At 38.3% G+C, this 26,545-nt stretch overlaps 1 protein-coding gene across 2 annotated transcripts; it reads right to left on the bottom strand.

Annotated features, from left to right (window-relative positions):
- Positions 1 to 3,458: 3,458 nt before the first annotated feature.
- On the bottom strand, positions 3,459 to 11,458 carry STMN4 (stathmin 4). Of its 2 annotated transcripts, none has more exons than XM_073673848.1 (6): positions 11,327 to 11,458; positions 7,488 to 7,554; positions 6,381 to 6,476; positions 5,540 to 5,745; positions 4,545 to 4,747; positions 3,459 to 3,927 (listed from the first exon to the last, which is right to left on the bottom strand). In XM_073673848.1, the coding sequence occupies exons 2-5, from the start codon at positions 7,498 to 7,500 to the stop codon at positions 4,547 to 4,549; spliced, it is 516 nt and encodes a 171-aa protein (XP_073529949.1). In that variant the 5' UTR covers positions 7,501 to 7,554; positions 11,327 to 11,458; the 3' UTR covers positions 3,459 to 3,927; positions 4,545 to 4,546. The 2 variants fall into 2 exon arrangements, with proteins under 2 accessions (XP_073529949.1, XP_073529948.1); XM_073673847.1 differs by having other exon boundaries at positions 3,464 to 3,927; positions 4,556 to 4,747; positions 11,327 to 11,457.
- Positions 11,459 to 26,545: the final 15,087 nt, after the last annotated feature.

The following is a 26,545-nucleotide window of genomic DNA, read 5'->3' as shown; positions in this document are numbered from 1 at the left end:
GTGCACCACTACCTGCTCCATACCTGTTTCCCTGTGTCTTGTCTGCCTGCAGCCTCCAGTGCTTCAAGTACCTGTTTCCCGCGTGCCTTACCTGCCTATTGCACCGACCGACGCCCATGGTCCATGTGCCCACCTGGACCTGGGGCTTAGAGTATCCACATCACAAGGTGAGCCCATAACACACGGGGCTCAAAGAACAACTTCTGAATTTTCTGTAGGCAAGAGTTTAGTCTATGATTTACTGGACACTTATTTTGCTTATGTTACTGTAGGCGAGGGCCTAAATTGGCTCATATGGTATCTGTACATTATATCTGAAAGGGTTCCAAAATAAATCTGGATTGGGTTTCTTAATCCTTGGTAATTTAATCATAGCATCCTCAGTGTTATGAAGAAGCAATGTTTTTCTTACAAAAAGTTTGAAATTTCTCTATATTTTTATCAATGTACTAAAATTTTACCAAAATTTTCAGATGTACTGTATAGTCAAGTCATCACAAGGCACATGCAACTACTACTGTAATGTTTTAATGTTATTGGGCGATATTGAATCTATTATTTATTGTGCACTTATTTTTGTTCAAAATCTTACATTTATGTGCCTTGTTATCAATTTACCCAAATTTTACCAAAATTTTCAGATGTATGGTCATCACAGGGCACATGGAATTACTACCGTAATTCATTAATCTTAGTAGGCAATATTGAATCTATGATTTAATGCAGGGGTCTCAAACTCAGCTGGGCATATGGGCCGCACAAGGAAAAACATTTAATTTGGGGGGCCGCATTATTTGCATGACAGAGTGACATTTTTAGTGATACCATTTTATTTTCTATACACTTTTTGAACTGGTCCTCATCTTGTAGACATGGTCTCCCCTCCAGGTCCCCCATATTGCAGACATGGTCTCCCCTCCAGGTCCCCCATATTGCAGACATGGTCTCCCCTCCAGGTCTCCAATATTGCAGACACGGTCTCCCGTCCAGGTCCCCCATATTGCAGACATGGTCTCCCATCCAGATCCCCCATCCATCAGACATGGTCTCCCATCCAGGTCGTCAGGTCCCCCATATTGCAGACATGGTCCCCCATCCAGGTCCCCCATATTGCAGACATGGTGCAGACATGGCCTTCATATTGCAGACATGGTCCCCATATTGCAGACATGAACCCCCATCCAGGCCTCCCCACCCATACTGCCCACAGGGCCGTCCCCCCATACTGCGCACAGGGTCCCCATCCCCCCCATTCTGCGCTCAGGGTCCCCCCCCCATACTGCACTCAGGGTCCCCGTCCCCCCCATACTGCGCTCAGGGTCCCCGTCCCCCCATACTGCGCTCACGGTCCCTTGTCCCCCCCCCATTCTGCGCTCAGGGTGCCCGTCCCCCCCCATACAGCGCTCAGGGTCCCTGTCCCCCCCCATACTGCACTCAGGGTTCCCATCCCCCCCATACTGCGCTCAGGGTCCCCGTCCCCCCATACTGCGCTCAGGGTCCCCGTCCTTCCACACTGCGCTCAGGGTCCCCCCCCCCATACTGCGCTCAGGGTCCCCCCCCCCATGCTGCGCTCAGGGTCCCCGCCCCCCCGCCCATACTGCGCTCAGGGTCCCCGCCCCCCCGCCCATACTGCGCTCAGGGTCCCCATCCCCCCATATTGCGCTCAGGGTCCCCGTCCTCCCCCATACTGCTCTCAGGGTCCCCGCCCCCCCATACAGCGCTCAGGGTCCCCGTCCTCCCCCATACTGCGCTCAGGGTCCCCGTCCCCCCCATACAGCGCTCAGGGTCCCCGTCCCCCCATACTGCGCTCAGGGTCCCCATCCCCCCATACTGAGCTCAGGGTCCCCGTCCTCCCCCATACTGCGCTCAGGGTCCCCGTTCCCCCATACAGCGCTCAGGGTCCCTGTCCCCCCTATACAGCGCTCAGGGTCCCTGTCCCCCCCATACTGCGCACAGTGTCCCCCCTATACTGATCACAGGTCCCCTGTGCTGTATTTCACATGACAGAGAAAAAAAAAAAAAGATTCTCACCTGTCCTCCATTCCCTCGGCGTCCTTTCTGCACCTGTGGCCCGCAGGCATAGACCTGTCCCCCCCATACTGCACTCAGGGTCCCCGTCCCCCCCATACTGCGCTCAGGGTCTCCGTCCCCCCATACTGCGCTCAGGGTCCCCGTCCCCCCATACTGCGCTCAGGGTCCCCGTCCCCCCATACTGCGCTCAGGGTCCCGTCCCGCCATACTGCGCTCAGGGTCCCCGTCCCCCAATACTGCGCTCGGGGTCCCATCCCCCCATGCTGCGCTAAGTGTCCCCATCCCCCCATACTGCGCTCAGGGTCCCCGTCCCCCCCATACTGCGCACAGTGCTCCCCCCATACTGAGCACAGGTCCCCTGTGGTGTATTTCACATGACAGAGAAAAAAAAAAAACGATTCTCACCTGTCCTCCGTTCCCTCGGCGTCCTTTCTGCACCTGTGGCCCGCAGGCACAGACCCCCTAACGATCGCGGCTCTCTCCAGCAGCCGCCGACATCAGCGCTGTAGTGCAGAGTATTGCCGCGCAGAGACCGGGTCAGCCGCCGGCCTATCAGAGGTCAGCAGCTGACATCTGCGTGTGGCAGTGACGTCATACGCCGCTGCGCTGGGACGCAGATATCAGCTGCTGACCTCTGATAGGCCGGCGGCTGGCACTGGTATTGCTGTGCAGAGAGCCGATCTCTGCGCAGCAATACACTGCACTACAGCGCTGATGTCGGCGGCTTCTGGAGAGAGCCGCGATAGTTGCGGGGTCTGTGCCTGCGGGCCGCAAGAAGCAGCCGGAGGGGCCTCATGCAGCCCGCGGGCCGCGTGTTTGAGACCCCTGATTTAATGAGAACTTAGTTTTGTTTAAAATGTATTTGAAAATCTTACATTTCTGTGCCTTGTTATCAATTTACCCAAATTTTACCCAAATTTTCAGATGTATGGTCACCGCAGGTCACATGAAACAACTACTGTAATTTTAGTAGGAAACAGTTTAATCTACGATTTATTGGGCACTTATTTTTGTTTAAAATATATTTCAAATTTGAAATTTTTGTGCCTTGTTTACCAAAAATTTTACCAAAATTTTCTGATTTATGCTTTAACACAAAGGACGTGGAACAACTACAGTCATAGGTGAGTCTTTTAATTAGAGGGTACTTATTTATGCGTTTCCTGTTATTCTATGCTACTTTAGGCAAGTGCCTACATTGGCTCATATGGTTTCTATAGACTTTTTGATACATCATTTTGACCTTGCTGACTGCGGAATAACGCTGTCTTGAGTCAGCTCAGGAATGATGTCATAGATATAGAACCCTTCTGTAAAAAGAACTATGAGGGTTGTAGTCCAAGTAGAGGTCCCACTGCATAGTACAAGTGGTCCTGTAGACCACGCCGATGATGAGTAATGACACAGACACATGTGTATAACCTGATAACGTATGTATTGATGGCATTATAATGGTAGACATAGAAAATTAGTGCCAATTAATAGCCCTGTCTATAGCAGACAAACAGATCGGTTGGTTCATCTGCGCTACAGTAGCCTGACAACCACCGGCGCTTTCCCCATCATATACGGATGCATTGATGTAAAGTTAATGTTGAAGGCAGGGTTCATGGGTATAACTCTTTAGGACTTGCGGATGAGATGGCCAACCCTTCCCGTTACATCCTCCCAATGCCCGCCCTAAGCTGTCTTAAAAAAAAGGTGGCTTTGCCGGTCATCTCTTGACATTCACAAACAAACAAAGCAAAAGAGTCTCAGTCGCTTAACATTGTGCTGCGCCTCTCGGGGCACCTTGTGGGGGTCCTCAGTCCAAATTGTGAAAGCCACCATCACCTTCTACCTCGAAGCTTCTTCCTTAAGTTCTTTGTTTTTCCTTACTTCTTCTGCATGTTTGTCCTGGAAAGGAGACAACGTCCCTATTAGTTGAAGATATAACATGTATATAATGTGTTTAGAAAATGAATCCATCTCCCGATTTACCATTTTGACCCATCTCATGACTTATTACCCCAGAAAACCAAAAATTTAAAAGGTAAAATGTAATATTTTGTAACAATGTGCATTATTTTATAGAAAGATAATAAGCACTATACCAGCTCAGAGTCGAGATCATTTGACGAGACCAAGCACCAGCCCGTTGATCTCCATTGATTAGGTTAAGATGAAGTATGAACCTCCTGTTGTGATATATCCCCAAAAAATGGATGATAGTGACCAAATTGGTGTTTTCAAACCTCCATTGTCTACGAAGAGCAGATCAGATTGAAGGAGAGAGGTCATAGACATTGAGGTGCCACCTTCACCAAAATTGTTGGTCAATATCTATGCTCGGAAGATATGGGGTCATGCAGTAATTCAGTGTGTGAGTCAATGTTTGTAGGTAGACAATCCCTCAACTTGTCCTCAGGTGTAGTACTAGGTGGCATAAGCTTTTACACTTGGGAACTCAAGGACAGAAGAAGACATTGACTTGAACAGAAGCGAAGAACGTTTTGTGACCAACTTTAACTGACCTTTAACTAACCTTCTCCTGCAGACGTTCGATCATGGCGGCTAAGTGGGCTTCCCTGTTCTCCTTGTTGACTTCCATTTTCTGGGTTAGTTTTTCCTTGGCCATTTTGCTGAAGTTGTTGTTTTCTTCTATCGCTTTCTGGATGACTTCACGTTCATGTTCCCTTTTCTCCGCCAGGTGCTTGAGCAGCTCGGCCTCCTGACACTACGAAAGGAAGAAAGGGAAATAATGTCAGTCTAAGAAGTTTATGATAGTTTCAAAGTTAACAGGGTTGAAAAAAACACAGAGGTCCATCAAGTCCAAAACTATAATCCTAACATACTGAAGAGGGCAAAGACTTATTATGAGGTTATTGCAAATTGCCCCATATTAGTGGGAAAATTCCTTCCCGACTCTGGTTTTGATGCTTCATTTCCAAAAATATAACTTGCAATATTATCTACTTTTTCAAGAAAAGCATTCTTTCTCCTCTTGGTATGGCAGAGAACTCCATAGTCTCAATGCTCTTATAGTAAAGAATCCAATGTGTGATTGCTTCCTCTGGGCCATTCTCAGGTTTCAAAGATCACTTGAAGAACTCAAAATCATACTACCTAAATAGGTGACCGAGGCATTAAACCAGTGAAACAACTCTTTATCACTTGCCTAGAGTACGGTCTAAGCTAAACTTTTCATTTTTCTATGTGGCATCTGCGTATTGTCCACCTCCAGGTCATGAGAAGTAACCCACCCCAAGTGTATTGCAGGAGGAACATAGTGCACTTGATCACGAGTGGACATCCAGGTCTATGGTCCTCTACTATCAAGTTCTGCCTTGAATTTGGCCCTGGGAAAATCCTGAGCAGGTCTTCCTTTGCTAATATTAGCTAAACATAATCTTGTGGGTTGTCCAACATCTTCAATTGGCCAAAATGGTTCCCTACTAGTAGTTTCATGCCCCATGTAAGATCACCAGACACTGTAGGGTCCAGTTATTCCAAGTTATCTTGCGCTTACCTTGCGTCTTTCCTCAGCGGCTTCCAGTTTTTTCTGAATCTCTTCCAAGGATGGGTCTCGTCGATGAGGGAGGGCATTAAATTCTGGGACTCCATCGAATGAAGATGGCTTTAGGATGACTTCAAAGGCATGTCCTGAGGTTCTCTTATTTAACTCTATGACTTCCATGTCTGAGATAACGCACCAGGTGAGGTCCACAGTGTCTGCTGTAATTAGGGGAGGTACGGAATAGGTGACATTGAATCTAAAAGTCTACATAAAAGTAACAAAATGTAATGTAAACCATCAGGATCTGCACATAACTAAGGCAGTGGGGTCAGCAAAAAAACCCTAACCAGACGTTCGCTGGACCTTTACAAAGAAGATCATGATACTAGGACATCACTTTTGAGTGTTATTGAAATTAGTAAGACCCAATGCAAAAATACAGTATGCCCCTCTGAAGCATTATTACTAGTGTCGGCCGCCCTTCCATGTAGCAGACTGGACTTTGGTTTTACTATAACTTCTGTACCCAAAGGGTCAAGACGCTACAGTACGGTACTCGCTAACCTGATATTGGTGTAAGGAAATAAGTTACAAGTTACACAGCATCCATTTTGCAAAAACTGGAAATAGATTTTTAGGGAAACATCGACTATTGACTCTAGAAGCAGCTGCTGATTTCCCAGTTATGTGACTTGTGGTTTTGGATGCCATATGCCCCAAATCTATGAATTAGGAGGAGCAGGTAATATCTACTCCAGATCCAAGCTCTGCAATCACAGAGAGACCCCATTAGGATTTCTGCTGAAGCCCCAGTGATGCCGCAGGTCGTCCTGTTATCTCAGCCACCACTCACCATCATATTTGTACGTTTGCTTCTTAGTGGGATCAGAGAGGAAACAGGAGCAGAAAAGAGACACGAGAGGAAGCTCCTTCATCTTCTCCTTGTAAGCTGCGGACAACATGGACCCCGGTCATAGAAGCCTCATAGATCAGTATGTTCTTATATCAATGAGGTTATCTATCATCTATCTATGTATTATCTATCATCTATCTATTATCTATCTATTATCTATCATCTATCTATGTATTATCTATCATCTATCTATTATCTATCTATCATCTATCTATCATCTATCTATGTATTATCTATCATCTATCTATTATCTATCTATTATCTATCATCTATCTATGTATTATCTATCATCTATCTATTATCTATCTATTATCTATCTATCATCTATCTATCATCTATCTATCATCGATCTATTATCTATCTATTATCTATCTATTATCGATCTATTATCGATCTATTATCTATCTATTATCTATCATCTATCTATTATCTATCCTCTATCTATTATCTATCTATCATCTATCTATCTATCTATCTATCTATTATCTATCTATCATCTATCTATCTATTATCTATCTATCTATCTATTATTTATATATGTATCTATCTATTATCTATCTATCTATTATCTATCTATCATCTATCTATTATCTATCTATTATCTATCTATCTATTATCTATCTATTATCTATCTATCATCTATCTATTATCTATCCTCTATCTATTCTCTATTATCTATCTATCTATCTATTATCTATCTATCTATCTATTATCTATCTATCATCTATCTATTATCTATCTATCTATTATCCATCTATCTATTATCTATCATCTATCTATTATCTATCTATTATCTATCATCTATCTATTATCTATCTATCATCTATCTATTATCTGTTTATTATCTATCTATTATCTATGTATTATCTATCTATCTATTATCTATTATCTATCTATCTATTATCTATCTATTATCTATCTATTATCTATCCTCTATCTATTATTTATCCTCTATCTATTATCTATCATCTATCTATCTATTATCTATATATCTATCATCCATCCATCCATCCATCCATCCATCCATCTATCTTGGCCAGTCCTTACCTGCCAGAGTCATGATGCTGAGGTTCTTGGTTGGTGATCTCTGAGGTTATAGATTGAGGTAAATCACCTATTAATAAAGGAGAATAAATTCAGGGACAATTCAGACTTATGGCAAAAATATTATAATTTGCAGTAAAATAGAATTTATTCTAGAAATATCTTTCTTCGCAGTCAGAGAAATACAGAAGTGTCCTGAGCTAAACTCTGCAGTAATGTCTGATCTCTGGATCTCCTGTGATATTATCTCCGTTCTGCTGAATAATGTACAGACCCTGAACGAGGAGAAACCAGGACCAGCACCGGCAGCAGCCGACGTACGGACGAGAGTAATGATGGTGCCTTATTTTAATCACTTGGAAATTAGAAAATCTAGGAAACTTGATGACATTTATAGAGGCGAGAGAGATACATAAATAATAGATTTCCTTTAAAGGGGAAAATAAATACAGAAAATATCTATTTATCCCCAGGTTTGTAATCTGAGAGCAGCATGATGTAGATGCTGAGACCCTGATTCCAACAATGTGTTACTTACTGGTCTACAAGTTGCTGTTTCAATACAATCATTGTTTTATCAGCAGGAGATTATCACTACAGGACTAGGTGTCTGGTGCCTCCTTGTCCAACCAGGCCCCCAGCACTGATACAGTGTACACAGAAAGCAGCCAATCAGAGGTGGGGGCGGGGTTATACACAGCTCAGCATTCTGAGCTCTGTTAGATCTATAGCAGAGAAAACTGTCACAACTGCAGCAAGCAGCCCAGTAAGTGACACATCACTGGAATCAGGGTCTCTGCCTCTACATTATGCTGCTTTCTGATGGAGGAGCAAAAATGTAGTGACAGATTTTATGTAAGTGAGCTATTTTTCTCTTTATTTATTGGTTTCTTGACACGCCCCCCTCCCGGGATCAGGACCGCCTGGTGCGCCTTGTCTTTTATTATACCACAAAACAAAGAAAGGAGCCAAAGCAGCGATCACAGGGTAACAATGTGCGGTCTGTCCTCCGCAGCCATCAGCAGGACGGGCGCTGGGGACACATTACGTGGGATAAGCACTGTTTGGCGGATGTTTTGCCAGAAGGGAACATGTGATTCATTCTATGGAAAGAAACAAGCGCAGCGTCCAAGTGACGTCACCTTGTTTATGAGAAGCCGAATGTCCACGAGTCATATACAAGGCACCACAACTCCCAGCATGGTCTCACTGTCTGCTGCTTACTGGGTATGCTGGGAGTTTTGCAATAAGGACAGGTTGGAGACAACTGATTGAAGGGATTTCTTTTGACACATATGTCTGTCATTTAGAAAAAGCTAAAAGTAGAAATTAAATAAATAAATAAATAATAATAATAATAATAAAAGCTCTTACAGTATTATTTGTCTGTTATTTTCTAAAAAAAAATTAAAAAATAAAAATATATATATAAAAATAAATATATATCATTTTATATATATATTATATAATTATATAAATAGAAATAATGTAAAAAAAATATAATATTGTTAAAATAAAATAAGAAATAAAAAAACTTACATTTCTAAAAAGAAAAAGTAAATGTAATCATATATATAAATATATATATATATATATATATTGTGCATTTCTAAAAAGAAAAAAGAAATATATATAATCATATTATATATATATATATATATATATATATATATAAATATATATATATATATATAGATACATGCACATTTTCTTTTTAGAAATGTATGTTTTTTTTTATTAAATTATTCTAACAATATTATATTTTTTTTTACATTATTTCTATTTTTCTGCCGGATTTCATTTAATATGTCTAGATCATCTATGCAGTCTATCTATTTATCAGTGGATTAATTTTATTATTATGCTTCTTTTTAGAATTATTTTTATTTTTACAAGTACATGTTACTTTTATAAAAAAAAAAGAAAAAAAAAAAACCCTTACATCGACTTGAATTACTGATTTGAAAAAAAAACAGCAAAAAAAAACAAAAAATAAAATAAATAAAAAATAAAATTCCCATCCAGGTAATAGTGACTCGTCCATGTAAACAAACCTCCCGGAAGCTGCGTGTACGGCGAATGTGACATCACAAGGCGTCAGGTGACCGCTTCCCGTCATCTGACTTTTTTTTCCATGTGATCGAAAGTACATGTGATTTTTTTCTCCCAATGAATCTTTTTTTTTTTAATTTAGGATCCATTCTACAAATTATATATATATATACATATATATATATATACATATATATACATATATATATATATATATATATATATATATATATATATATATATAAAAACTTGATTCGAATTTTACATTACTTTTCGGATTTAGTATTTTTTTTTCTCCAGTTATTTTTTTTAACTTTAGCTGTAACTGTAAAACATTCTATAAAAGTTGAACTTTTTGTTATGAGGCTTCTAGGGGTGATCCAGGTAGAAGATACATAATATGGGGCATGTTTACAGGTAGAAGCCATTCTAATATGTTTTTCTCCAGTATCACATCGATGAGCGTTGTGCCTCCCTCCTCCATGGTGTCTGCAGCTTCTAGCTCCAGTCTGGGGGTATAACTGCATCCACACTAAAGTAGTTAACAAACTATGTGCATAGGAATAAGTGTTTTGTGCTGCTTTCTGGATTCCTTTCCAGCAGTGCAGACCACAGCATCTGATCTAGTGAAGTCATAGGATATTGTTCTGGGATCAGGAATGATGCGGAGGGTCCTTATTAACCCCTGTGGGCAATGACTGCACTGCAGATGGGGCCACTGCTTCCTATGATACGTCATATATGAGACCTGGCAATGCAATGGTTTAGGGGTGCAGGTAGGGGCGGGGGAGGTATTTTTTACTCTTTTCCCTTCCTCCTCCAATGACATCACTATTAAATGCACTCGGACATTACTCATTACATCCTTTCTATCCATGCACATACAAGTCATAGGGGGGTTTGTAGGATCAGGGTGTAACCTAAAGCAAATATTAGGTCTATATACAGGGAATATATCAGGATATGAAGAATTCCATAAAAAAAAAAAAAAGAGGGGAAAAAAATATTGAGGCATAGCGTGCCTCATACCTCACAGGACAAGAAAAGGAAATAATACAGCATAATAGACCCTAAAATTGACCACACGCTTCTATCCAGCGCTCAAGTGGTTAAAAACATAGAATCCCCCCCCGCAATCATTTTGTCGGTTTAACCCTTTCAGACAATGATGTCACGTCTGCCGCGTCTCCCAGACATCTCTGTGGGAACCGAAGCAGATGACACGGACACATGTGGTTCGTTTTCTGATCTCCGGATGAGACTACAACCGGCTAATTACCTCTTGTCACCCCGCACCCCAACCATCGCCACCACCCCCCCATATTCCTGGCGGTATTCGTACAGGTGACCATTACGTTGTATAAAGGGCGAGACCTTCCCTATAAGTGCAAATGTAACAAAAAAAGCACAATATGAACCATAAACAGAAAAGCAAATAAATAAACGAATGAATGATATTGATACACTGTAGCAAGTAAATAAGCAATAAATAAATGATACATTGTAGCAAGGAAAGAGCACAAAGCAACAACAATGATGGCAACAATTTTATAAATATTATTTTAATCGGTTAAAAATGATACATTTAATAATGGTCCTAGAAATATAAAAAATAAAAAAAATTCACTATTGAAATATTATATACGCATGACGTTGCTTTTAGCATAAATTCAGTAAATTTTTAAACAATTCTTTAAAAAAAGGAAAATAAAAATGATTTACAAAAATAAATAAATAAATATTAGAAGTAATTAGAAAGGTTGAGTAAATTTAGCGTCAGCGTCACTCACCTTTGTCTGGCAGAAGACTGCGCTCCGATCAGATCAACTCCCTGTATTAAATCCCTGGTAGAGATGGAGGCAGCATCAGCACCAGCGCTCGGCTCTCCCCATGACATCATTTCTAAGCCCTCTCATTGGCTGCGCCTGCGAGCCCTGTGATTGGGCAGCATCGTCCTGGGGAAGCTCGTTCTGACCAACACGCGGCTGATACAGGAGCAAAAGGATGATGTCACATAGAAACCCGGATCCTCCATCACATCAGGAGAAAACCTACCAGAAAGAGGAGAACAGGAGCGAATGACTGCACCGGCTGTGAGATAATGTCTGCGGATCCGCACAAGGCAGGAGGAGGAAAGACGATTACCAGCTACATCATACATTACTAATATATTGTCATTAATAACAGACAGTGATACATACATGCTAAAATAATTATATACAAGAGATGCCCAGGTTATACCAGCTGTACATATATAATTATATACAGGAGATGCCCAGGTTATACCAGCTGTACATATATAATTATATACAGGAGATGCCCAGGTTATACCAGCTGTACATATATAATTATATACAGAAGATGCCCAGGTTATACCAGCTGTACATATATAATTATATACAGGAGATGCCCAGGTTATACCAGCTGTACATATATAATTATATACAGGAGATGCCCAGGTTATACCAGCTGTACATATATAATTATATACAGGAGATGCCCAGGTTATACCAGCTGTACATATATAATTATATACAGGAGATGCCCAAGTTATACCAGCTGTACATATATAATTATATACGGGAGATGCCCAGGTTATACCAGCTGTACATATATAATTATACACAGGAGATACCCAGGTTATACCAGCTGTACATATATAATTATATACAGGAGATGTCCGGGTTATACCAGCTGTACATATATAATTATATACGGGAGATGCCCAGGTTATACCAGCTGTACATATATAATTATACACAGGAGATACCCAGGTTATACCAGCTGTACATATATAATTATATACAGGAGATGCCCAGGTTATACCAGCTGTACATATATAATTATATACAGGAGATGCCCAGGTTATACCAGCTGTACATATATAATTATATACAGGAGATGCCCAGGTTATACCAGCTGTACATATATAATTATATACAGGAGATGCCCAGGTTATACCAGCTGTACATATATAATTATATACAGGAGATGCCCAGGTTATACCAGCTGTACATATATAATTATATACAGGAGATGCCCAGGTTATACCAGCTGTACATATATAATTATATACAGGAGATGCCCAGGTTATACCAGCTGTACATATATAATTATATACAGGAGATGCCCAAGTTATACCAGCTGTACATATATAATTATATACGGGAGATGCCCAGGTTATACCAGCTGTACATATATAATTATACACAGGAGATACCCAGGTTATACCAGCTGTACATATATAATTATATACAGGAGATGTCCGGGTTATACCAGCTGTACATATATAATTATATACGGGAGATGCCCAGGTTATACCAGCTGTACATATATAATTATACACAGGAGATACCCAGGTTATACCAGCTGTACATATATAATTATATACAGTAGATGCCCAGGTTATACCAGCTGTACATATATAATTATATACAGGAGATGCCCAGGTTATACCAGCTGTACATATATAATTATATACAGGAGATGCCCAGGTTATACCAGCTGTACATATATAATTATATACGGGAGATGCCCAGGTTATACCAGCTGTACATATATAATTATACACAGGAGATACCCAGGTTATACCAGCTGTACATATATAATTATATACAGTAGATGCCCAGGTTATACCAGCTGTACATATATAATTATATACAGGAGATGCCCAGGTTATACCAGCTGTACATATATAATTATATACAGGAGATGCCCAGGTTATACCAGCTGTACATATATAATTATATACAGGAGATGCCCAGGTTATACCAGCTGTACATATATAATTATATACAGTAGATGCCCAGGTTATACCAGCTGTACATATATAATTATATACGGGAGATGCCCAAGTTATACCAGCTGTACATATATAATTATACACAGGAGATACCCAGGTTATACCAGCTGTACATATATAATTATATACAGGAGATGTCCGGGTTATACCAGCTGTACATATATAATTATATACGGGAGATGCCTAGGTTATACCAGCTGTACATATATAATTATACACAGGAGATACCCAGGTTATACCAGCTGTACATATATAATTATATACAGTAGATGCCCAGGTTATACCAGCTGTACATATATAATTATATACAGGAGATGCCCAGGTTATACCAGCTGTACATATATAATTATATACAGGAGATGCCCAGGTTATACCAGCTGTACATATATAATTATATACGGGAGATGCCCAGGTTATACCAGCTGTACATATATAATTATACACAGGAGATACCCAGGTTATACCAGCTGTACATATATAATTATATACAGTAGATGCCCAGGTTATACCAGCTGTACATATATAATTATATACAGGAGATGCCCAGGTTATACCATCTGTACATATATAATTATATACAGAAGATACCCAGGTTATACCAGCTGTACATATATAATTATACACAGGAGATACCCAGGTTATACCAGCTGTACATATATAATTATATACAGGAGATGCCCAGGTTATACCAGCTATACATATATAATTATACACAGGAGATACCCAGGTTATACCAGCTGTACATATATAATTATATACAGGAGATGTCCGGGTTATACCAGCTGTACATATATAATTATATACAGCAGATACCCAGGTTATACCAGCTGTACATATATAAATATATACAGGAGATGTCCAGGTTATGCCAGCTGTACATATATAATTATATACAGGAGATGCCCAGGTTATACCGGCTGTACATATATAATTATATACAGGAGATGCCCAGGTTATACCAGCTGTACATATATAATTATATACAGCAGATACCCAGGTTATACCAGCTGTACATATATAAATATATACAGGAGATGTCCAGGTTATACCAGCTGTACATATATAATTATATACAGTAGATGCCCAGGTTATACCAGCTGTACATATATATTTATATACAGGAGATGCCCAGGTTATACCAGCTGTACATATATAATTATATACAGGAGATACCCAGGTTATACCAGCTGTACATATATTATTATATACAGGAGATGCCCAGGTTATACCAGCTGTACATATATAATTATATACAGGAGATACCCAGGTTATACCAGCTGTACATATATAATTATATACAGGAGATGCCCAGGTTATACCGGCTGTACATATATAATTATATACAGGAGATGCCCAGGTTATACCTGCTGTACATATATAATTATATACAGCAGATACCCAGGTTATACCAGCTGTACATATATAAATATATACAGGAGATGTCCAGGTTATACCAGCTGTACATATATAATTATATACGGGAGATGCCCAGGTTATACCAGCTGTACATACAGTACAGACCAAAAGTTTGGACACACCTTCTCATTTAAAGATTTTTCTATATTTTCATGACTATGAAAATTGTACATTCACAGTGAAGGCGTCAAAACTATGAATTAACACATGTGGAATTATATACTTAACAAAAAAGTGTGAAACAACTGAAAATATGTCTTATATTCTAGGTTCTTCAAAGTAGCCACCTTTTGCTTTGATGACTGCTTTGCACACTCTTGGCATTCTCTTGATGAGCTTCAAGAGGTCGTTACCAAAATGGTTTTCACTTCACAGGTGTGCCCTGTCAGGTTTAATAAGTGGGATTTCTTGCCTTATAAATGGGTTGGGACCATCAGTTGTGTTGTGCAGAAGTCTGGTGGATACACAGCTGATAGTCCTACTGAATAGACTGTTAGAATTTGTATTATGGCAAGAAGAAAGCAGCTAAGTAAAGAAAAACGAGTGGCCATCATTACTTTAAGAAATGAAGGTCAGTCAGTCCGAAAACTTAGCAAACTTTGAAAGTGTCCCCAAGTGCAGTTGCGAAAACCATCAAGCGCTACAAAGAAACTGGCTCACATGAGGACCGCCCAAGGAAAGGAAGACCAACAGTCACCTCTGCTTCTGAGGATAAGTTTATCCGAGTCACCAGCCTCAGAAATCGCAGCTTAACAGCAGCTCAGATTAGAGACCAGGTCAATGCCACACAGAGTTCTAGCAGCAGACACATCTCTACAACAACTGTTAAGAGGAGACTTTGTGCAGCAGGCTTTCATGGTAAAATAGCTGCTAAGAAACCACTGCTAAGGACAGGCAACAAGCAGAAGAGACTTCTTTAGGCTAAAGAACACAAGGAATGGACATTAGACCAGTGGAAATCTGTGCTTTGGTCTGATGAGTCCAAATTTGAGATCTTTCGTTCCAACCACCGTGTCTTTGTGCGACCAAGAAAAGGTGAACGGATGGACTCTACATGCCTGGTTCCCATCGTGAAGCATGGAGGAGGAGGTGTGATGGTGTGGGGGGGCTTTGCTGGTGACACTGTTGGGGATTTATTCAAAATTGAAGGCATACTGAACCAGCATGGCTACCACAGCATCTTGCAGCGGCATGCTATTCCATCCGGTTTGCATTTAGTTGGACCATCACTTATTTTTCAACAGGACAATGACCCCAAACACCTCCAGGTTGTGTAAGGGCTATTTGACCAAGAAGGAGAGTGATGGGGGGCTACGCCAGATGACCTGGACTCCACAGTCACCAGACCTGAACCCAATCGAGATGGTTTGGGGTGAGGTGGACCGCAGAGTGAAGGCAAAAGGGCCAACAAGTGCTAATCATCTCTGGGAACTCCTTCAAGATTGTTGGAAGACCATTTCCGGTGACTACCTCTTGAAGCTCATCAAGAGAATGCCAAGAGTGTGCAAAGCAGTCATCAAAGCCAAAGGTGGCTACTGTGAAGAACCTAGAATATAAGACATATTTTCAGTTGTTTCACACTTTTTTGTTAAGTATATAATTCCACATGTGGTAATTCATAGTTTTGATGCCTTCAGTGTGAATGTACAGTTTTCATAGTCATGAAAATACAGAAAAATCTTTAAATGAGAAGGTGTGTCCAAACTTTTGGTCTATACTGTATATAATTATATACAGGAGATGCCCAGGTTATACCAGCTGTACATATATAATTATATACAGAAGATACCCAGGTTATACCAGCTGTACATATATAATTATACACAGGAGATACCCAGGTTATACCAGCTGTACATATATAATTATATACAGGAGATGCCCAGGTTATACCAGCTATACATATATAATTATACACAGGAGATACCCAGGTTATACCAGCTGTACATATATAATTATATACAGGAGATGCCCAGGTGATATCAGCTGTGCATATATAATTATATACAGGAGATGCCCAGGTTATACCAGCTGTGCATATATAATTATATACAGGAGATGCCCAGGTTATACCAGCTGTACATATATAATTATATACAGGAGATGCCCAGGTTATACCAGCTGTACATATATAATTATATACAGGAGATGCCCAGGTTATACCAGCTGTACATATATAATTATATACAGAAGATACCCAGGTTATACCAGCTGTACATATATAATTATACACAGGAGATACCCAGGTTATACCAGCTGTACATATATAATTATATACAGGAGATGCCCAGGTTATACCAGCTATACATATATAATTATACACAGGAGATACCCAGGTTATACCAGCTGTACATATATAATTATATACAGGAGATGCCCAGGTGATATCAGCTGTGCATATATAATTATATACAGGAGATGCCCAGGTTATACCAGCTGTGCATATATAATTATATACAGGAGATGCCCAGGTTATACCAGCTGTACATATATAATTATATACAGGAGATGCCCAGATTATACCAGCTGTACATATATAATTATATACAGGAGATGCCCAGGTTATACCAGCTGTACATATATAATTATATACAGGAGATACCCAGGTTATACCAGCTCTACATATATAATTATATACAGGAGATACCCAGGTTATACCAGCTGTACATATATAATTATATACAGGAGATGTACGGGTTATACCAACTGTACATATATAATTATATACAGGAGATGTCCGGGTTATACCAGCTGTACATATATAATTATATACAGCAGATACCCAGGTTATACCAGCTGTACATATATAATTATATACGGGAGATGCCCAGGTTATACCAGCTGTACATATATAATTATATACAGAAGATGCCCAGGTTATACCAGCTGTACATATATAATTATATACGGGAGATGCCCAGGTTATACCAGCTGTACATATATAATTATATACAGGAGATGCCCAGGTTATACCAGCTGTACATATATAATTATATACAGAAGATACCCAGGTTATACCAGCTGTACATATATAATTATACACAGGAGATACCCAGGTTATACCAGCTCTACATATATAATTATATACAGGAGATACCCAGGTTATACCAGCTGTACATATATAATTATATACAGGAGATGTACGGGTTATACCAACTGTACATATATAATTATATACAGGAGATGTCCGGGTTATACCAGCTGTACATATATAATTATATACAGGAGATACCCAGGTTATACCAGCTCTACATATATAATTATATACAGGAGATACCCAGGTTATACCAGCTGTACATATATAATTATATACAGGAGATGTACGGGTTATACCAACTGTACATATATAATTATATACAGGAGATGTCCGGGTTATACCAGCTGTACATATATAATTATATACAGCAGATACCCAGGTTATACCAGCTGTACATATATAATTATATACGGGAGATGCCCAGGTTATACCAGCTGTACATATATAATTATATACAGAAGATGCCCAGGTTATACCAGCTGTACATATATAATTATATACGGGAGATGCCCAGGTTATACCAGCTGTACATATATAATTATATACAGGAGATGCCCAGGTTATACCAGCTGTACATATATAATTATATACAGAAGATACCCAGGTTATACCAGCTGTACATATATAATTATACACAGGAGATACCCAGGTTATACCAGCTGTACATATATAATTATATACAGGAGATGCCCAGGTTATACCAGCTATACATATATAATTATACACAGGAGATACCCAGGTTATACCAGCTGTACATATATAATTATATACATGAGATGCCCAGGTTATATCAGCTGTGCATATATAATTATATACAGGAGATGCCCAGGTTATACCAGCTGTGCATATATAATTATATACAGGAGATGCCCAGGTTATACCAGCTGTACATATATAATTATATACTGGAGATGCCCAGGTTATACCAGCTGTACATATATAATTATATACAGGAGATGCCCAGGTTATACCAGCTGTACATATATAATTATATACAGGAGATACCCAGGTTATACCAGCTCTACATATATAATTATATACAGGAGATACCCAGGTTATACCAGCTGTACATATATAATTATATACAGGAGATGTACGGGTTATACCAACTGTACATATATAATTATATACAGGAGATGTCCGGGTTATACCAGCTGTACATATATAATTATATACAGCAGATACCCAGGTTATACCAGCTGTACATATATAAATATATACAGGAGATGTCCAGGTTATGCCAGCTGTACATATATAATTATATACAGGAGATGCCCAGGTTATACCGGCTGTACATATATAATTATATACAGGAGATGCCCAGGTTATACCAGCTGTACATATATAATTATATACAGCAGATACCCAGGTTATACCAGCTGTACATATATAAATATATACAGGAGATGTCCAGGTTATACCAGCTGTACATATATAATTATATACAGTAGATGCCCAGGTTATACCAGCTGTACATATATATTTATATACAGGAGATGCCCAGGTTATACCAGCTGTACATATATAATTATATACAGGAGATACCCAGGTTATACCAGCTGTACATATATTATTATATACAGGAGATGCCCAGGTTATACCAGCTGTACATATATAATTATATACAGGAGATACCCAGGTTATACCAGCTGTACATATATAATTATATACAGGAGATGCCCAGGTTATACCGGCTGTACATACATAATTATATACAGGAGATGCCCAGGTTATACCGGCTGTATATATATAATTATATACAGGAGATGCCCAGGTTATACCTGCTGTACATATATAATTATATACAGCAGATACCCAGGTTATACCAGCTGTACATATATAAATATATACAGGAGATGTCCAGGTTATACCAGCTGTACATATATAATTATATACGGGAGATGCCCAGGTTATACCAGCTGTACATATATAATTATATACAGGAGATGCCCAGGTTATACCAGCTGTACATATATAATTATATACAGAAGATACCCAGGTTATACCAGCTGTACATATATAATTATACACAGGAGATACCCAGGTTATACCAGCTGTACATATATAATTATATACAGGAGATGCCCAGGTTATACCAGCTATACATATATAATTATACACAGGAGATACCCAGGTTATACCAGCTGTACATATATAATTATATACAGGAGATACCCAGGTTATATCAGCTGTGCATATATAATTATATACAGGAGATGCCCAGGTTATACCAGCTGTGCATATATAATTATATACAGGAGATGCCCAGGTTATACCAGCTGTACATATATAATTATATACAGGAGATACCCAGGTTATACCAGCTGTACATATATAATTATATACAGGAGATGCCCAGGTTATACCAGCTGTACATATATAATTATATACAGGAGATACCCAGGTTATACCAGCTCTACATATATAATTATATACAGGAGATACCCAGGTTATACCAGCTCTACATATATAATTATATACAGGAGATGTACGGGTTATACCAACTGTACATATATAATTATATACAGGAGATGTCCGGGTTATACCAGCTGTACATATATAATTATATACAGCAGATACCCAGGTTATACCAGCTGTACATATATAAATATATACAGGAGATGTCCAGGTTATGCCAGCTGTACATATATAATTATATACAGGAGATGCCCAGGTTATATCGGCTGTACATATATAATTATATACAGGAGATGCCCAGGTTATACCAGCTGTACATATATAATTATATACAGCAGATACCCAGGTTATACCAGCTGTACATATATAAATATATACAGGAGATGTCCAGGTTATACCAGCTGTACATATATAATTATATACAGTAGATGCCCAGGTTATACCAGCTGTACATATATATTTTTATACAGGAGATGCCCAGGTTATACCAGCTGTACATATATAATTATATACAGGAGATACCCAGGTTATACCAGCTGTACATATATAATTATATACAGGAGATGCCCAGGTTATACCGGCTGTACATATATAATTATATACAGGAGATGCCCAGGTTATACCGGCTGTACATATATAATTATATACAGGAGATGCCCAGGTTATACCTGCTGTACATATATAATTATATACAGCAGATACCCAGGTTATACCAGCTGTACATATATAAATATATACAGGAGATGTCCAGGTTATACCAGCTGTACATATATAATTATATACAGTAGATGCCCAGGTTATACCAGCTGTACATATATATTTATATACAGGAGATGCCCAGGTTATACCAGCTGTACATATATAATTAGATACAGGAGATGCCTAGGTTATACCAGCTGTACATATATAATTATATACAGAAGATACCCAGGTTATACCAGCTGTACATATATAATTATATACAGAGGATGCCCAGGTTATACCAGCTGTATATATATAATTATATACAGAAGATGCCCAGGTTATACCAGGTATACATATATAATTATATACAGGAGATACCCAGGTTATACCAGCTGTACATATATTATTATATACAGGAGATGCCCAGGTTATACCAGCTGTACATATATAATTAGATACAGGAGATGCCTAGGTTATACCAGCTGTACATATATAATTATATACAGAAGATACCCAGGTTATACCAGCTGTACATATATAATTATATACAGAGGATGCCCAGGTTATACCAGCTGTATATATATAATTATATACAGAAGATGCCCAGGTTATACCAGGTATACATATATAATTATATACAGGAGATACCCAGGTTATACCAGCTGTACATATATAATGATATACAGGAGATGCCCAGGTTATATCAGCTGTACATATATAATTATATACAGGAGATGCCCAGGTTATACCAGCTGTACATATATAATTATATACAGGCGATGCCCAGGTTATACCAGCTGTACATATATAATTATATACAGGAGATGCCCAGGTTATACCAGCTGTACATATATAATTATATGCAGGAGATGCCCAGGTTATACCAGCTGTACATATATAATTATATACAGGAGAGCCCAGGTTATACCAGCTGTACATATATAATTATATACAGGAGATGCCCAGGTTATACCAGCTGTACATATATAATTATATACAGGAGATGCCCAGGTTATACCAGCTGTACATATATAATTATATACAGGAGATACCCAGGTTATACCAGCTCTACATATATAATTATATACAGGAGATACCCAGGTTATACCAGCTGTACATATATAATTATATACAGGAGATGTACGGGTTATACCAACTGTACATATATAATTATATACAGGAGATGTCCGGGTTATACCAGCTGTACATATATAATTATATACAGCAGATACCCAGGTTATACCAGCTGTACATATATAAATATATACAGGAGATGTCCAGGTTATGCCAGCTGTACATATATAATTATATACAGGAGATGCCCAGGTTATACCGGCTGTACATATATAATTATATACAGGAGATGCCCAGGTTATACCAGCTGTACATATATAATTATATACAGCAGATACCCAGGTTATACCAGCTGTACATATATAAATATATACAGGAGATGTCCAGGTTATACCAGCTGTACATATATAATTATATACAGTAGATGCCCAGGTTATACCAGCTGTACATATATATTTATATACAGGAGATGCCCAGGTTATACCAGCTGTACATATATAATTATATACAGGAGATACCCAGGTTATACCAGCTGTACATATATTATTATATACAGGAGATGCCCAGGTTATACCAGCTGTACATATATAATTATATACAGGAGATACCCAGGTTATACCAGCTGTACATATATAATTATATACAGGAGATGCCCAGGTTATACCGGCTGTACATATATAATTATATACAGGAGATGCCCAGGTTATACCGGCTGTACATATATAATTATATACAGGAGATGCCCAGGTTATACCTGCTGTACATATATAATTATATACAGCAGATACCCAGGTTATACCAGCTGTACATATATAAATATATACAGGAGATGTCCAGGTTATACCAGCTGTACATATATAATTATATACGGGAGATGCCCAGGTTATACCAGCTGTACATATATAATTATATACAGGAGATGCCCAGGTTATACCAGCTGTACATATATAATTATATACAGAAGATACCCAGGTTATACCAGCTGTACATATATAATTATACACAGGAGATACCCAGGTTATACCAGCTGTACATATATAATTATATACAGGAGATGCCCAGGTTATACCAGCTATACATATATAATTATACACAGGAGATACCCAGGTTATACCAGCTGTACATATATAATTATATACAGGAGATACCCAGGTTATATCAGCTGTGCATATATAATTATATACAGGAGATGCCCAGGTTATACCAGCTGTGCATATATAATTATATACAGGAGATGCCCAGGTTATACCAGCTGTACATATATAATTATATACAGGAGATACCCAGGTTATACCAGCTGTACATATATAATTATATACAGGAGATGCCCAGGTTATACCAGCTGTACATATATAATTATATACAGGAGATACCCAGGTTATACCAGCTCTACATATATAATTATATACAGGAGATACCCAGGTTATACCAGCTCTACATATATAATTATATACAGGAGATGTACGGGTTATACCAACTGTACATATATAATTATATACAGGAGATGTCCGGGTTATACCAGCTGTACATATATAATTATATACAGCAGATACCCAGGTTATACCAGCTGTACATATATAAATATATACAGGAGATGTCCAGGTTATGCCAGCTGTACATATATAATTATATACAGGAGATGCCCAGGTTATATCGGCTGTACATATATAATTATATACAGGAGATGCCCAGGTTATACCAGCTGTACATATATAATTATATACAGCAGATACCCAGGTTATACCAGCTGTACATATATAAATATATACAGGAGATGTCCAGGTTATACCAGCTGTACATATATAATTATATACAGTAGATGCCCAGGTTATACCAGCTGTACATATATATTTTTATACAGGAGATGCCCAGGTTATACCAGCTGTACATATATAATTATATACAGGAGATACCCAGGTTATACCAGCTGTACATATATAATTATATACAGGAGATGCCCAGGTTATACCGGCTGTACATATATAATTATATACAGGAGATGCCCAGGTTATACCGGCTGTACATATATAATTATATACAGGAGATGCCCAGGTTATACCTGCTGTACATATATAATTATATACAGCAGATACCCAGGTTATACCAGCTGTACATATATAAATATATACAGGAGATGTCCAGGTTATACCAGCTGTACATATATAATTATATACAGTAGATGCCCAGGTTATACCAGCTGTACATATATATTTATATACAGGAGATGCCCAGGTTATACCAGCTGTACATATATAATTAGATACAGGAGATGCCTAGGTTATACCAGCTGTACATATATAATTATATACAGAAGATACCCAGGTTATACCAGCTGTACATATATAATTATATACAGAGGATGCCCAGGTTATACCAGCTGTATATATATAATTATATACAGAAGATGCCCAGGTTATACCAGGTATACATATATAATTATATACAGGAGATACCCAGGTTATACCAGCTGTACATATATTATTATATACAGGAGATGCCCAGGTTATACCAGCTGTACATATATAATTAGATACAGGAGATGCCTAGGTTATACCAGCTGTACATATATAATTATATACAGAAGATACCCAGGTTATACCAGCTGTACATATATAATTATATACAGAGGATGCCCAGGTTATACCAGCTGTATATATATAATTATATACAGAAGATGCCCAGGTTATACCAGGTATACATATATAATTATATACAGGAGATACCCAGGTTATACCAGCTGTACATATATAATGATATACAGGAGATGCCCAGGTTATATCAGCTGTACATATATAATTATATACAGGAGATGCCCAGGTTATACCAGCTGTACATATATAATTATATACAGGCGATGCCCAGGTTATACCAGCTGTACATATATAATTATATACAGGAGATGCCCAGGTTATACCAGCTGTACATATATAATTATATGCAGGAGATGCCCAGGTTATACCAGCTGTACATATATAATTATATACAGGAGAGCCCAGGTTATACCAGCTGTACATATATAATTATATACAGGAGATGCCCAGGTTATACCAGCTGTACATATATAATTATATACAGGAGATGCCCAGGTTATACCAGCTGTACATATATAATTATATACAGAAGATACCCAGGTTATACCAGCTGTACATATATAATTATATACAGAAGATACCCAGGTTATACCAGCTGTACATATATAATTATATACAGGAGATGTCCAGGTTATACCAGCTGTACATATATAATTATATACAGAAGATGCCCAGGTTATACCAGCTGTACATATATCATTATATACAGGAGATGTCCAGGTTATACCAGCTGTACATATATAATTATATACAGAAGATGCCCAGGTTATACCAGCTGTACATATATAAATATATACAGGAGATGCCCAGGTTATACCAGCTGTACATATATAAATATATACAGGAGATGCCCAGGTTATACCAGCTGTACATATATAATTATATACAGGAGATGCCCAGGTTATACCGGCTGTACATATATAATTATATACAGGAGATGCCCAGGTTATACCAGCTGTACATATATAATTATATACAGGAGAGGCCCAGGTTATACCGGCTGTACATATATAATTAAATACAGGAGATGCCCAGGTTATACCAGCTGTACATATATAATTATATACAGGAGATGCCCAGGTTATACCAGCTGTACATATATAATTATATACAGGAGATGCCCAGGTTATACCGGCTGTACATATATAATTATATACAGGAGATGCCCAGGTTATACCAGCTGTACATATATAATTATATATAGGAGATGCCCAGGTTATGTCGCCTATACATATATAATTATATACAGGAGATACCCAGGTTATAGCAGCTGTACATATATAATTATATACAGGAGATGCCCAGGTTATAGCAGCTGTACATATATAATTATATACAGGAGATGCCCAGGTTATACCAGCTGTACATATATCATTATATACAGGAGATGCCCAGGTTATAGCAGCTGTACATATATAAATATATACAGGAGATACCCAGGTTATACCAGCTGTACATATATAATTATATACAGGAGATACCCAAGTTATACCAGCTGTACATATATAATTATATGCAGAAGATGCCCAGGTTATACCAGCTGTACATATATAATTATATACAGAAGATACCCAGGTTATAGCAGCTGTACATATAAAATTATATACAGGAGATGCCCAGGTTATACCAGCTGTACATATATAATTATATACAGGAGATGCCCAGGTTATACCAGCTGTACATATATAATTATATACAGGAGATGCCCAGGTTATATCAGCTGTACATATATAATTATATACAGGAGATGCCCAGGTTATACCAGCTGTACATATATAATTATATACAGGAGATGCCCAGGTTATACCAGCTGTACATATATAATTATATACAGGAGATGCCCAGGTTATACCAGCTGTACATATATAATTATATACAGAAGATGCCCAGGTTATACCAGCTGTACCTATATAATTATATACAGGAGATGCCCAGGTTATACCAGCTGTACCTATATAATTATATACAGGAGATGCCCAGGTTATACCAG

This window comes from Phyllobates terribilis, unplaced genomic scaffold (genome assembly GCF_046119375.1).
Source record: "Phyllobates terribilis strain yellow unplaced genomic scaffold, ASM4611937v1 Scaffold_3__8_contigs__length_932513732, whole genome shotgun sequence".
Classification (NCBI taxonomy): Eukaryota; Metazoa; Chordata; class Amphibia; order Anura; family Dendrobatidae; genus Phyllobates; species Phyllobates terribilis.
The sequence above is the reverse complement of the archived record's forward strand: the minus strand, read 5'-3'. Positions and strand labels throughout refer to the sequence as shown.